Here is a 13993-nt window from a genome sequence, read left to right on the forward strand (position 1 = left end):
AGTCTTGGCCACTCCCACATTTCTCCTAGTTTGCATAATCCCTGAAACACAATGTTCTCCGTGCTATCCCCATTTCAAACACAAGCAGGAAGGCATGCATGCAAATTCAAGCGTGTTCACATTGCTTTTGTTGGCATCATCTACATCAGCTGCTCCCATTTCCTGGGTGTCATGCTTGTTTTTTGAGAGAACGAGGTCAGAGTAGGAGTAAATGTCCTGCCGTGTATTATTTCCACCAATCACTCAGGTTCTTCATCATCCCACCAATTCAGTCCCTGGATTACTGCAGCCTAAACATTAGTCAGATATGACTGTAAGAAAGTATTAATTCCTAGAACAGCACTGTCATGCGCTGAGTAGTAAACTGCATGTCTTTGTAGATTTACAAATGAAATGAGGAAGAAAAACAAAGCAGGAGACACAAAAAGAAAGAAAACCTAAAGACAGAGCGCAGCTTTCCAAGCCCCTCCATGGCGTCTCTGTGACCCAGTTTGTGTGTGGGTCAGCTGACGCATGAACACCAAACAGTACGAGAGGCTAAGGACATTAACACAGATTACTGGGGAGGAATGAGGGAGAGGGGAGAGAATGAAGAGGTGGGAAAGGAAGGGACTAAGGCATTATGCTGGTACATAGAAACCAGTCAACTGCTGGTAAGTTTCTGCTGTGTGAAGCTGGTTAATTTCATTACATTACTGGAAACTAAACATCCAGTTGACTTGTTGAATAGTCAACATGAATTCTGAAAAAAAAAAAAAAGACCTGACAAAAAAAAACACTTTTTTTGCTGTCTACTGGTGCAACCACAAAAGAGAAAATAGGGATGGAAATACAAGAGACAGGACAGAAAATAAGCACATGGGGACACGTGATCTTACTACAGGACACTCGGTTCAGTGAGAAAAGCTGTTTACTCTCTGCAGGCATGTGATGGCCTCACACGCATGCCCACTTTCCTTAACGCTCCCGTCCTAATTCACAGCCCTCTTTGCACCAGTCCAGACCTGCTGAACTTTGCCAGCTCACATCCAACACCCTCCCCTCTATGTGCAGGGGCAGTATTTACACATGAGTGGAGAGGAGGAGGTTTGGGAAATCACAGCAAATCAGTCCTAATAGTCCTAACATCTGACAACAGAGCTGGTTCTGTGTTAATGGCAAGTTTCTGTCTTTACTAGAAAAGTTAATTCATGTCTGACTATAATTGCTATTGTATGTCTGCTGCATATGCACACTAACTGAATAGACTCCTTCTACAAGACTTGACGGCACAGCACGACACTACTGACACACATATAGTCACACAGCCAACAGATATTCTTTGAAACACAAACATTATCTAGCACAATCTGGCCACAGAGGAACTGCTTATGCATGTGTGCATGTGCATCCAAGAGCATCACTTCAAGGTCTTCCCATACAACCCCAGACACCATTAGGCCTGCAGCAAATCACCAAGGAAACAGCTGTCACCCATAGCAGTTTCCAAGGTAACGTCATCTGTGAGGATTTGGCTGCTTGAGCAGCAGTTTGTAAAAAAAAACAAAAAAAACAAAAAAAAACAAACACACAAAAAAAAAAAAAACATAAGGAGCTATCTAATTTAGTGAAGCTAAGGGGTAATTACATATAAGGAGTGATGTGACTGGACATTTGCCAGTCGGGTGCTTTAGATCAATCCCCCCTTCCATCCCACACTCCCTCTCCTCCTACTCCCCCATCCATCGCTCCCTTGATACCCTCCCCCCCTTCTCCCCTCCTCCCCCTACGCTTCATCTATGCCTCCTTTATCCTTCCTCTTTCAACACGTCCCCTTTAATAAAAAAAGTGTGATGATATTTTAGCCTGACGGGTGTCTTTGCCTTAATCACATATGCATCTGTGTAAACGTGTGATCTTCACAGGGTTGATATGACGACGAGGAAATTCCGATAGTGACTGGAAACGCTCACAGCGGTGCTCCATCATCCATAACCCTTGACAAAAACACCAATATAACCAGAATTTGATTGGTTTAGTCTTTACATCACACACACCATCATACACACTCTCCCATGCAGACAAACATGGAGGAACGGACTGACTACAGTGCTCCGGGCCACCAGCCGCCCGTTGCTATGGTTACCAAGTGTACTAGAGACAGCAGGGGGACACAGGACGAGGCGGACAGAGATGAAGAGAAGAAAAGGTTGAGACAGACAGGGTTAAAAGACAAAGAAAAACTGATGCAACTGTTGCAAATCTGTACCTATCCCGCTGTTATAACCATGGAAACACCGCTGGACCCGGTACCTGACACTGTCTCTCTTCGTCTCTGCAATCGAGCGGCGCAGAGCAGACCGGAGTGAGTGAGCTACGGTGACGTCACCAGGCTTGCGCTAGCCATGTGCTCAGATCTCACATGGCTCAGGAAGAGGGAGGGAGGGAGACTGAGGTTTACAGGTTTACATGAGAGGTACCGAGAGAGAAGGTGGGGGGAAAAGGAGGGGGCGAGTCACTCATCTAGAATAAAAACCTACCGATTATATTACAGATATATAGAGGAGAAGGAGCTAAAACAGGAACATGGAGAAATATACAGAGTAGTGGTCGGACGTTCAGCTTTAATTTCTAAGTAACTGAATTTAGTAAAATTCAGGTTTGGGGATAATGCAGCTGTGTTAGGTTGCCTTGGTAATTGGGAAATATTTCGAAAATAATCGCTTTTTGACTTTCAGTAGCATCGTATTGTGTTGATATCAACAAATTAAAGACTCCAGGTTCATTTTACAAACAAACAAAGGCATCTTAGTTTAGGTTTTACACGTGTGAAGAGATTTGTCAAATTTGATGCATAAGAGCTCTACAATTAATTTGGTTTAACCTTAGTTTATTGATTATATGTGATTTTTCATTTATTAGCCATCATGTGATATTGAAAAAATATTCCAATTAGTATTGTAATATTGTCAACCATTTTGCTCTATTAACCGTTCTCTGCAGAACAGTGTGGGCTGAGGGAAACACTGTAAGCTGGTAGCTGTGCGGCTACTAGGGCCGCAACTACTGATTATTTGTACTATTATTTTGATTAATCAATAATGTTTTCTATGAAAACCAAAATCCAAAAATTTTTAATTTACACACATGAAAACTGAAAGCTATTGGTGATTTCCTCTCCAGCAGCTTGGCTCTGCATCATATCTAAACCACCATCATCTCCTGTCAAACCCCTCTGTGTTGCGCTCTCTGACAGCTGGCCCAAGATCTTGCAGCCAGTTTCGTTTTGATCACACGGCCGAATTTAGCTCCCTCCACTGACTCCCCACTGCATGTTCCATTGAACTTAAAATCATGAAGCCTCAGCTCCACAAAAAAGGAACCACTGCATCTAGCTCCAGGCTGCGATTCATTTCTGCCACCGTGCAGAAATCCTCCCTCGTCTACTTTTTCAGACTGAAAACTCACCTCTTCAGGCAAAACAGTCCCCTACCCCACTCCACCCTCAGCTCCATCCACCCATATGCAATGTTAGTTCCCTACACAACTACAATATGCTACAAAACTTTCCCCATAAAGTGGGACAACCAGTTCCTTTTCGATTTCATTCTGCATGACACTACATGACTACAGGATGGAGTTACACAACAACATTTACACTGGATGAGAATCTCTGAAATGCTTAAAAAAAAACTAATGTTCTTAAGAAAATCAAACTCAAAGTGTGTTATAAAAAATAGTCATTACATTGTATAGACTCAGGAAACCATTGGATTTATTTACCACTTTCTTACAGGCTGATTCACCATTATTTAGCGAATGCCATATCATAGTCGCAAGAGACTAACCAACACAAAACAGCTTAACGGCAAATAAAACAGGACCAAAGCCTGTGCTGTTCCCAGAGCTGAACCAATCAATTCGTGAGAATTGATACAAGAAACAATAAGATGAAAATTAAGAAGCAAGTAGCACCCAAAAAGATATTGTGTCGAACTACACCAGTATGTAAAGGCCTACAGTCTCACCATGCTGGGAAAGCTGAGAAAATGTATTCAAACTCTACCTGTATGTAACGCAAAGCGCTACGGAGAACGCTGAGGTTGGAGGTTTTCTTCTCATCAACATTTGGAACGTTCTTCTTCAGCGTCTCAAAACACTCTTTGAGGTGCGCTCGCCTGAAGGGCCAAGAGTCAGAAACGAGAAAGAGTCACACTTTTGATATGGTTGTCATTAGCTTACTGTCTTGGAGCTGTTGTCAGTTAAAGAGACCTCATAACTCTTTTTGCATGCTTGAAAAGGGTTTTCGTGGTTTTGTATAGGTTGAGGAAATGCCATGACATTTGAGCTGTTGATACTCTTTCATAACACACTTGAGAAACACAAAAATGTGTGTGTGTGTGTGTGTGGTGGTCAAGCTGAAAAACAGGGCTGTTTTCCTTAATTCTTGAGGAGTTAACACCAACTGCAACGACAAGTTCACATTACTATGACTAACCTGTTCTTCTCCAGCTTATTATGCACCTCTCTGGTCCCCGCTCTGGAAACACAAAATAAATGATCAAATACAACCAGAAAACCCACGTACACTCTCATATCAACTTTACCAAACACACACACACACAAACTGACCCTCCTGGTCTCCTCTTCCCATCCATCGCCCTCATGTCCTCCATCATCACTCCGTTAAGCCGCGGCTGAGATGTGGGTGGAGCTTGATGGGGAGCCAGTGCATGTTGAGAGCCAGAGCCATTAGTGCTGATGGACGTTGGGTACTGAATCTGCACCTGAGGCTGTGATTGGCTGTGCTTTACACCAACCTGCTGCGGACTAGTCTCTACCTTCATCTGGGGGGCACACAACAGGTGAGGAGAGGTCGGCTGCTGCTGCTGTGGAGGAGAGGAAGCGTTCTTGGCTGGTGGGGAGTCGTTGAGCGACGTTGCCGCCACAGCAATCGGCGTTGTAAGTGGAAGGGGCGGGACCGAGGACGTTGCAGTGACAACCGGGACCATTGGGATGACAGCGATAGGGACTTGGGGAGGTGGGAGAGAGGGGGGCGGAGGGTGAGGCGGCTGTTGACGGTGAGTGTCATCGCCCCACACGATGTGGTTGGCTCTGATTGGCTGAGAAGACGAAGTCACGAGTTCCACAAGCCTCGACTCCGCCTCCCTGTTAATGAGCTCCTTCTCTTTGCGCTGCTCTTCCTCTGTAGGAGGCGGGAAAAGAAGATGCACAAAGAAGTGAGCAAAGGAACATAATGGATAACACCAAAGAAGTCAGAAGGACGGAGGATAAGGGTGAATGTAAGGAGGCAAACAGGAGAGTCGCACATTGAACAAAACATTGGACAACCTGGGCTCGGTTCAGATTTAAGAAAAACTCATGATCGACTATTTCTAGCAGTTAAATCTGCCTATCATCCCCTAACACGCAGTACGTGACAACACTGATGCATAAGTCTGTACGTCCAGTTTGGAAATCATTAATTGCTTGTAATGTATCAACCAACAAATGACCTAAGTTGCATTCAGGTAATCTTGGCTGTTTCATTGTTGAGCTACAGATCACCTTGTCAGAGTGGATGTCACTTTGTCTGTATAGTGAACATCTCAACACACACACAAAGAATGATGTCATCGAAAACATGGGGAGGGGGAAATAACCACAGAAATTGTTTCTGCATCCGTTTCCCGACTGGAGAGAGACTGTGATTGGACCACTCCAGCACTGAGTGAGCATGCTTCTACCCCTGGGCTACGTCAGGGCCGTCTAACCAACAGCAGTGGACTGTTGTCAAGGAGCCACTCTGCTGGCTCAAGCAGAGTTGGCACCATTACAACATATAAATGAAGCACCGTTGTATCGAAAAAACTAATTCAAGACTTGCATCGTAGGACGGGATTGTTCCCACGCTGTGCTCATGTGGAGTATGCAGAGGCACACACACACACACACACACACACTTAACGATATGAGTGAGTAGTTACTGCACACCGTAGCAGGCAGACTCAAAGCAATGTGGAAAGCCCTCCGTTACCATGGAAACAGCAACATTAGAAACAGAAGATCCCAGGGATTCCTCAAACCTGCGCCAACACACCGCCCAGGCATCTCCCTCTATTATAAAACAAAATAGAAACACCACATGCCAGCATGCCTGGCTGCGTGTTAAGTAACACTTTAATTTTTTCTCCACATGAAAAAGCAAACCCATGATGAAGCAATTTTCTTTTCACCTAGGTCAATAGTTCACCCGAGAGAAGGCCTGCACAGTTATACACTGTCATCATGATGATATGCACAACAACACTATTTCTCTGCACTTTTAGAATCGTATATTCTTTTTTAATTTGTGCGATTTGACAGCAATCAAATTAAGACACTATTAATAGTGCTGCCTCGGAGTAACACTGTTTAATTATTCATGTGTTCACGTCTCTTATAGCTCCTGCTGAGCAGTGGAAGACAGAAACACAACGCCCTCTTTTTGTTAGCATTATGCTTGGTTTTAAGTAGGACCGGACGAGATCTTATCATAGTATCTGAAGCTGAAACGATTAGTCGACCAACAACATATTAATCTGTAACAATTTTGATCATTGTCATTTTTCAAGAAAGAAATACCACAATCATTTCAGATGCTCCAGTTTGAGGATGTGTTTCTTTTCTCTGTCGTATATGATAACCAACTGAATATTTTTGTTCAAACAAAACAAGCAATTTGAAGAGTCACCTTGGGCTCTGTTAAATAGTGGACATATTTCACTATTTTCTCACATTTTGAGGACAAAAAAAGACCTATTCATCAATCGAGAAAATAATCACTAGTTGCAGCCCTAATAGCATCACTCCAGACATTTATTTTATCCAGTTTCTGAGATAGAAACTAAAATAGTTATTAAAGTTTCTGCTCTACAGTTATGAACAGTTTGATCTCCAATAACGGATAACAGAGGAACACCGTTCATTGCTTTGGACTTCTGTTTGAATTTACATGCATTTGCCATATGCATCAATTTAGGAAAATATCCTTTATAATATCACAATTATGATTTCAACCATGTTGCTCATCGCTAGTTTTAAGGATGCACTGGTGTCATGAGGAGCACCTCAAAATGCAGTAGCAAAACTTCCCTTTTGCTAATATGACACATAAAAAATGGTAACTTCCATGAAGGTAAAGTAAAAATAATGCCAGACATGCAGACATAGAAGTTTATACCAGCTGAGAGTATATGCTGACATATCCTCAATTGTTTTTCTAGCTTTTGTAGTACAATCCACACACACACACACAGCTCCAGATTGTCAAGTGCACTCAAAAGTAAATTACATAACTTCTGCATTGAGAGAGGCTGGGCTTGGGTGGGCGGTGGGCAGCGAGGTTGCCCTACTTAACCCCCCTTTCTCTCTCTCTGACCCGCCACTGTCAGCAGACTGAATGGGAAGGGCGGGGACGAAGAGACTGCGTGCGTGCTTGTGTGCGTGTGCACTCGGTGTGTATCGGGGGGGGCAGTGTGCACGTGGTCGGTGTGGGCGGATCCTAGCACGCGGTAGGGTAAGTATGCGGGAGGGGGTGGGGTTGATTTGTCTGACACGTCATCAGAGGGGAGAAACACTAAAAGCAGCCCCCCCCCGTCTCCTTTTACCAAGTCAGTGATCATTATGTCGATTGACAACCCGTCATGTTTCAAATAAATAGGAGAAACACAAACAAATGTTTTACGTGCTCGCGCGCAGATATACAAAAGGAGCGGAGAGAGCGCGTGAGGGCCCGCCCCAGTGTGTGTCATAAGATAGCTGAGCAATGTCAGGGTATTATGTAAAGAGCAGCCTCTGCTCGCCACCGCCCTACCGGTGCTCGACGGACAAAAAACTGGGGCAAATCGATTCAGAGGCTCTTTTATAAACACATGCGATACGTGAAACACAGTTGAAAATAACTATCTTTAATCACCGATTTTATCTGATGTATTTTTTTTTTGCGTACTTGAGCTTTTAGATGTATATACTGCAATAAAGTGCACACTCAACAGCTTTGCTTTACAACAAAGATACAACACATAAATGGACCACGGTTACTGACAGGAACTCCTCGGCTATGTCTCACACTCACACACACACGCGCGTACGATGGGTCACTTGAGTGTTGAAACTGTCACACACACACACACACACACACACACACACACACACACACACACACCGAGAGCGCGCAAAGTAGTTCGGAAAACAACTTTGACCGTTTCCGCATTAAGGGAAGACACATGTGTGCAATAATTAACCACTCGGGTATTGCCGATAGTTTGCAGTGACTTCAGTCTCTTTTTTTTTTTGGCATGAACCCAGGGCAACACACAAAAACTACAAACGCTTCCGTTCATCATAGGCGGGTCGGTTGAAAATGCAAGCCCCGCCGTTGATAGTAACGGGATACGGTCCCCCGAAAGGCAGTTTAAGATGTAACACAGGCTGCTGTTTGCTGTCATGCACGTTCAGCGCGATGCACCAGTCTGCTGTTAACTTACCACGTGTGATCTGTTGTTGCTGGGCTTGCCATTCCAGATATCTGGCCGCCTCCAAAAGTGTGTCGATGCTCATTGCGCGTAAAACCCTCACGGCAGGCGACCCGGTGGCCCGGGACGAAAGGAGGAAAAAGACCGAGGGGGTAGGTGGTAGTGTCCCGGTAGGAAGCGCCGTGTGCACGACTCACACCCGGACGCCCGAGCTTTTCGTCCCCTGTGTTTCTCCTGAAAGCAGACGGGCGATTTTTAATCCGGCCGAACGGAAAGTAGATCCTCGCATACGTAAAAAATAGGATTGCAACAAGATGGCGATGCGAGCACGGGAATACACACAACAAGGCGAGTCGTGTTCTCGTTAAGGCCCGCCCCTCCCGAATTCCTGCCCCGCCCTGTTACTACGGCCTCCGACAAAACCCGGCGACCGCAGCACTCCCTCCAACTACGCGCTGTCGTCTTGGCAACCTCTAGCCCCCCTCCAAATCATAACAGTGACATTACAATTATCACAACCTCTGTTTAAAAGCTCCTGGAGGAAAACGGGCTCGCGGTGCACCCGCGTGTCTCTGTGGGAATCGAGAAAAGGAAGTCCCGCGGAGGTCGTCGGTCCTCCGTGTTTTCGATCCCGCAGCTGGCCAGCAGCGCATGAAGAACAATCGGGCGCCAGCGAGCCAATCAGCGCTCAGAACAACAAGGCATGGTGCTGGTCCACATGGGCACCCGCCCGGCCCGAGCGCGGCTCATTTGCATGGCGAGAGCGTGACTGGCCACCCTGCTGTCTCGGGATCAGAGCTGTCAATCAAACGACGAGGGGCGGGGCTTCCCAGTGAACGTGAGTGAATACTGAGAAGCAGCTGACCAAAATGTACTATTATTATTATTATTATTATTATTCAGTAGGTTGATGTGTAAGGCTCAAATCATAACCATTAATACTAAGTTTTACCAATTAAAAACCAATGAGGATCTATTTTACTCCATAGGTACTGCTTTATTACATTAAAAATGGTGTGTGGGGTCATGACAGGAAGGTTATTCTATTTTATTATGTATAGAAGTCCCAGATAATGTGTTTTGGAAACACATACTGAGATTAACATTTAGTTGAACAACTATTATGTGATATATGCTACTGTAATTTACAAAACATTAAGTAGATATATTTTTGTTTCCTCCAACTAAAATGTTGTTGCCACTTTATGGAGAAAAAAACAGCCATGAGCAAATAGATCAATTGTTACATTTCCTTTGCCACAGACAAAATAATTTATAATATTTAGTGGCAGCCAAAAGACCTTAAGGATATGTGTAATCAATTTATTAACTTAAGAAACTGAATATGTTGTTATGTATTGTAATTGTTGTTTGAATGTCTTCAAAAAAAGTTACAATTTATTATTTTACCATTATCCACCTTTTACGATGTATTTTATTTAACTTCCCTTCTTGCCAGTTTACTGCATCTCTTTTCCAGATTTTTTTTAGATTCAGCTTTTCAACTTTATTGTCATTACACATGTACAAGTACAAGGCAACAAAATGCAGTTTAGGTCTAACCAGAAGTGCAATAAGCAAGTGCAGGATATAAAGTATGGGCATAAATGCAGGATAGAGCAATATTCTGAAAATATTTTACAAGTGTTACTATGGACATTATATACAGATGGCATTACTATAAACAGAAGTATAATGATGGATATGTACAATAATGAATTGGACTGGGCAGAACAGCAGTGCAATGAATATTAAGTAATTATAATTATGGACAGAAATAGTTAACAGTGCAGTAGATGAGTTATTGCAGTATTCAGTACATAGTACTGGAGTGCAAATGATGAGGTATATGTATAAATAACTAGTCCGGTAGTGCAAATGAACATGTGGTACATGTAGCAAAAACAATATATCAGCAACATCTATAGCATTTTTCATCTCACACCCACTGTTTCTGTCCTACACACTGAAAAGATCTTTGATTTACTGCATCACAAGGATTTTCTCTTTCTCCGTAACTACATATTATTTCCATATGGTGTGGTGCACTCAAGTATTGCTTACTATGTTGGATATTGTGTATTGTATGCTGGATGTGTTATATGTTATGTTATGATACATACTAAGAAGTGATGGCTTATGCAGTAGATCTCACTCAGTGGAAACATAAATGTTATTTTAGTGTTGTGATTAATGGTTTATGTTACAGTGGTGTGTCTATGTACTGTATACAGATGCATGTATGTAGTGTATGCGTAGTTGCATGGCAACAGTCTTTGATTGGGCACCGCTCAGTGGTATATATCCTTCACCGCATCACAGGGTCTGACTGTGTCAGCCAATCAAAACAGCAGAACTCAGAAGTATATGAGCTGCCTTCGTCACACCATGTGCCCTGCCTGCACATACAAACCTACTAACACCATTACTATCTGAAAGAAAACCGAAACTTAAGATGATAAGAAACAAATGCAAGTGACTGCGTGTGTGTGCGTGTGTGTGTGTGTGAGAGGCGGTGGGGGTCATTTCGCAACAGACTGAGATACCATGACAAGATGCATGACAGAAAATGAATCAGGCAGAAAAGGGGGAGGAGGGAGAGAATAAGGAGGAGAGAGAGCTGCTGCACATGGTAAGCACATGAGCTGCATGAAAAAACAAGTCTATAGGGATGTATGCATGTACAGAGGAAAAAAGGGGAGGTGGAGGAGGGGTGGCTTGGAGAGACAGGGAGGGTGGGAGGGATGTGTGGCAGGGACGGCCTGACCCAGTTAGAAGTGCTGTATCACTAGTGAATCTACAGAGCAGAGACAAAGAGGAAGCAATGCAATACAGGAGAAAATGTTCAAAGATCAAGTGGACTTAGCAAAGAGTGTGTGGAGTCAGACAAGAGGGGCAAAATAAAAAGAAAACCTTCATTGTTTGACTTTGATCTAACTAAGAACTTGAGGATTTGTTGCTTCTATGTGATGGATGTGCAAAAAATAGTGCCTCTCAATAGCAGGTGGTTCTAACATTTTAACACACAAAATAGGGATGACCAAAATGTTATTTACAATCAAATTATTTACATAAGAATGACAACGTGCTGTTGATCAAAGGTGGTATATATTATCTCCACTATTTCCTTGGGTGACAAGTTGAAAATGTAAACTTCTTGGATATCTACACATGATCAGAAATTCACTTGAAATTCATTCTTAAGTAAGACAAAAAACTTATTCTTACCCAAACCACAACTCCAATTACAACCCTAGTCCTGGAATTGGAAAACATGACTGAGTCAAACAAAAATGTCTTCACTTTGAAGGTTTTTCTTGATCTTACTGTCATTGTGAGGACATAATAAATGCAAAAACAAAATTCATGAAGATGTTTCTCCTCTGCTGGCCCCCCGAGACACGAGATGTTCAGGGTTATTATCTTTTCCATGACATGCATGTGACCACTGCTGACTTGTACATGGTGCAGGGAAGCAGCTGTTTTTTTCCTTATAGGGACATTGGACCTTTCCATACATGCTACCGCTAGAGGGCGCCACATCCTGTATCATACCTCATCCAAAGCTGCTCCAAACCTCCCCATCATCCTCCCCAGGCTACACAGAGATTAGAAAGCTGGTCACGTAAACTATAGAGGGACTCACGTAAGCTGTATTGGGATGACACACAAACATATATATTAACACAGACCCTGCAGCTGTCTGTGCCTCAGCCTGCACTTGAAACTACTAGTATCTGAAAAGCCAGCCAGCTGTATGAAATTGTTCACTCCTCTCCGAGAGAATCAATACTGCTGCATCTGACAGAGACAGGTCTGTTGTATACACTGACCTTGAAACCTCTCAACACTTCCATACCATGCCAGCTTATCTGAATCAATGCTGGCTTATACCTCTCTGCAGCTCCTTTCACTTTCTCTCTTTGCCATGAATCTGTATCAACAGTTCTGTCAGAAGGGGGAGAAATGGGTGACCTAGAAGCAATATAAATTAGAAAGTGAGCTTCTGTGAGTTTTAAGAGTTTTGATGTCTTAAGCTTGCATGAGGGGAAAAGCGTGTGCAAGGCATGAGAGAGTAGTGGCGGGCGGATGTAGGCCAATGTTTCTACTCCAGTGCCTCTGTTGAGAGGAAACAGGAGTTTCAGACTGAGACAGGTTTATTATCCTTTCATTAAGTCCCATGATGCCACTTCTCGGTGCGCACGTCTAGCTCACCAGTTTCAGTCCATCATACTGTGATCCCATTCCTTTTACTACATGAATCCTGTGCTGTAATAAGTAATAACATTTTTGGCATCTGCATTTGTCCTTGCCATTACTCCACCACTCCCCATTTCTCCACCCTCACAGACCTGCAGGACAAAGCAAGGTGTGGTGCTTGCACACTTACCATCCTGGCAACTGTTGCCAGGATACCGCAGAGCTCAGAGAAAGAGTAATTGCTGTGTGGGTGAGTGAGCAGGTGTGTGTGAGCCCAGAAGTAGGCTGGGGTACCGTACATAATTGATAGGGGGGCCTGAACTGTCCCTGCTGCCTCCTGATGTCTTTGCCTCTCCAGTCTGAGCTTGCAGTGTAAGTAACTGGGCTGTACCTGAGGAATAAATGTCAGACGTTATTATACTGTTCTCTCCACATCATACTCATCTTTAAGTCTTAGTACCATATCCTCCCCATCTCCCAGCTCATCTTTCATTAAAACAAACTAAGTCAGGGCTGATCTGTTCCTCCTCTATCTGCATCAATAACAGCAATGACAGTCAGCATCTGACCCCTGCTCAGATGGAAGTTGCCATAGTGTAGCACCAGACTTACATATGTGCACCAGAGCCAGATAGTTATACATAAATAATATTGGCTGTCTAGAGAAGTAGTTTTCCAGTTTTTGTCTTGTGACCCATTTCTTTTTCAACATTTTACTCTGATGATTTAAAGTTACCAGACCCACATTTTTTATTAAAATGAACACTTCACTTTGTGGGCCACACGCTGTCATTGGTTACAATTTGATTGCTTGACTGAACCAAATTGTACTTTACAAATGCCAAAATGTAGTGTTATCAATTGTCACAGCACCACATCCAAAACGTTTTACACAGTGATTATTAAATGGTTGAGAACATGCTTACAGCTAAGAGAAAAATAGAAAAAATACCCTGCACTAATCTTGCATCTCAAATCAATTCCAAAAGTGAATTAAGTATTTAAATGCTGCCCAATTACAATTTTTTTTAAAAAATGTATTCCAACATCTTAAGAGGCTCCCTTACTTTGACATGTAAACTTCTAGTATACCAGCTGCTTCAAAATATGGGTATTCAGAGACAAAGTATAGCACAACACAGTTGGCCTGATTGCTTGCTGATGCTCTTGCAAGCATAAGTACATTTAATGCAGGATGAATTGGAAGGTGTGCTGCAGTATCTGACCTCACTATGAAACCTTGCGGTGGTAAATCCTGTCTGACTGCCAGAAGTTTTCCTTCACCTCATGTCATCTCC

The 13993-nt window shown here is 43.3% G+C and overlaps 1 protein-coding gene across 2 annotated transcripts in view; it reads right to left on the minus strand.

Moving 5' to 3' along the window:
• mntb (MAX network transcriptional repressor b) overlaps nt 1-13968 on the minus strand; it is a 19646-nt gene extending 5678 nt beyond the window's left edge. Inside the window, exons 1-5 of one of the 2 annotated variants that reach the window (XM_044223869.1) lie at nt 13922-13968; nt 12995-13086; nt 4612-5185; nt 4478-4519; nt 4046-4157 (exon numbers count right to left, since the gene is read on the minus strand). In XM_044223869.1, the coding sequence (XP_044079804.1) occupies nt 4046-4157; nt 4478-4519; nt 4612-4991 (534 nt within the window). In that variant the 5' untranslated portion in view covers nt 4992-5185; nt 12995-13086; nt 13922-13968. Of the gene's footprint in view, nt 1-4045; nt 4158-4477; nt 4520-4611; nt 5186-8507; nt 9308-12994; nt 13087-13921 lie in introns of those variants that run through there. The other variant, XM_044223868.1, reaches the window with a different exon arrangement.
• Between the last annotated feature and the right edge of the window lie 25 nt (nt 13969-13993).

The sequence above is a fragment of the Siniperca chuatsi genome, linkage group LG14 (genome assembly GCF_020085105.1).
Source record: "Siniperca chuatsi isolate FFG_IHB_CAS linkage group LG14, ASM2008510v1, whole genome shotgun sequence".
NCBI classification, from domain to species: domain Eukaryota; kingdom Metazoa; phylum Chordata; class Actinopteri; order Centrarchiformes; family Sinipercidae; genus Siniperca; species Siniperca chuatsi.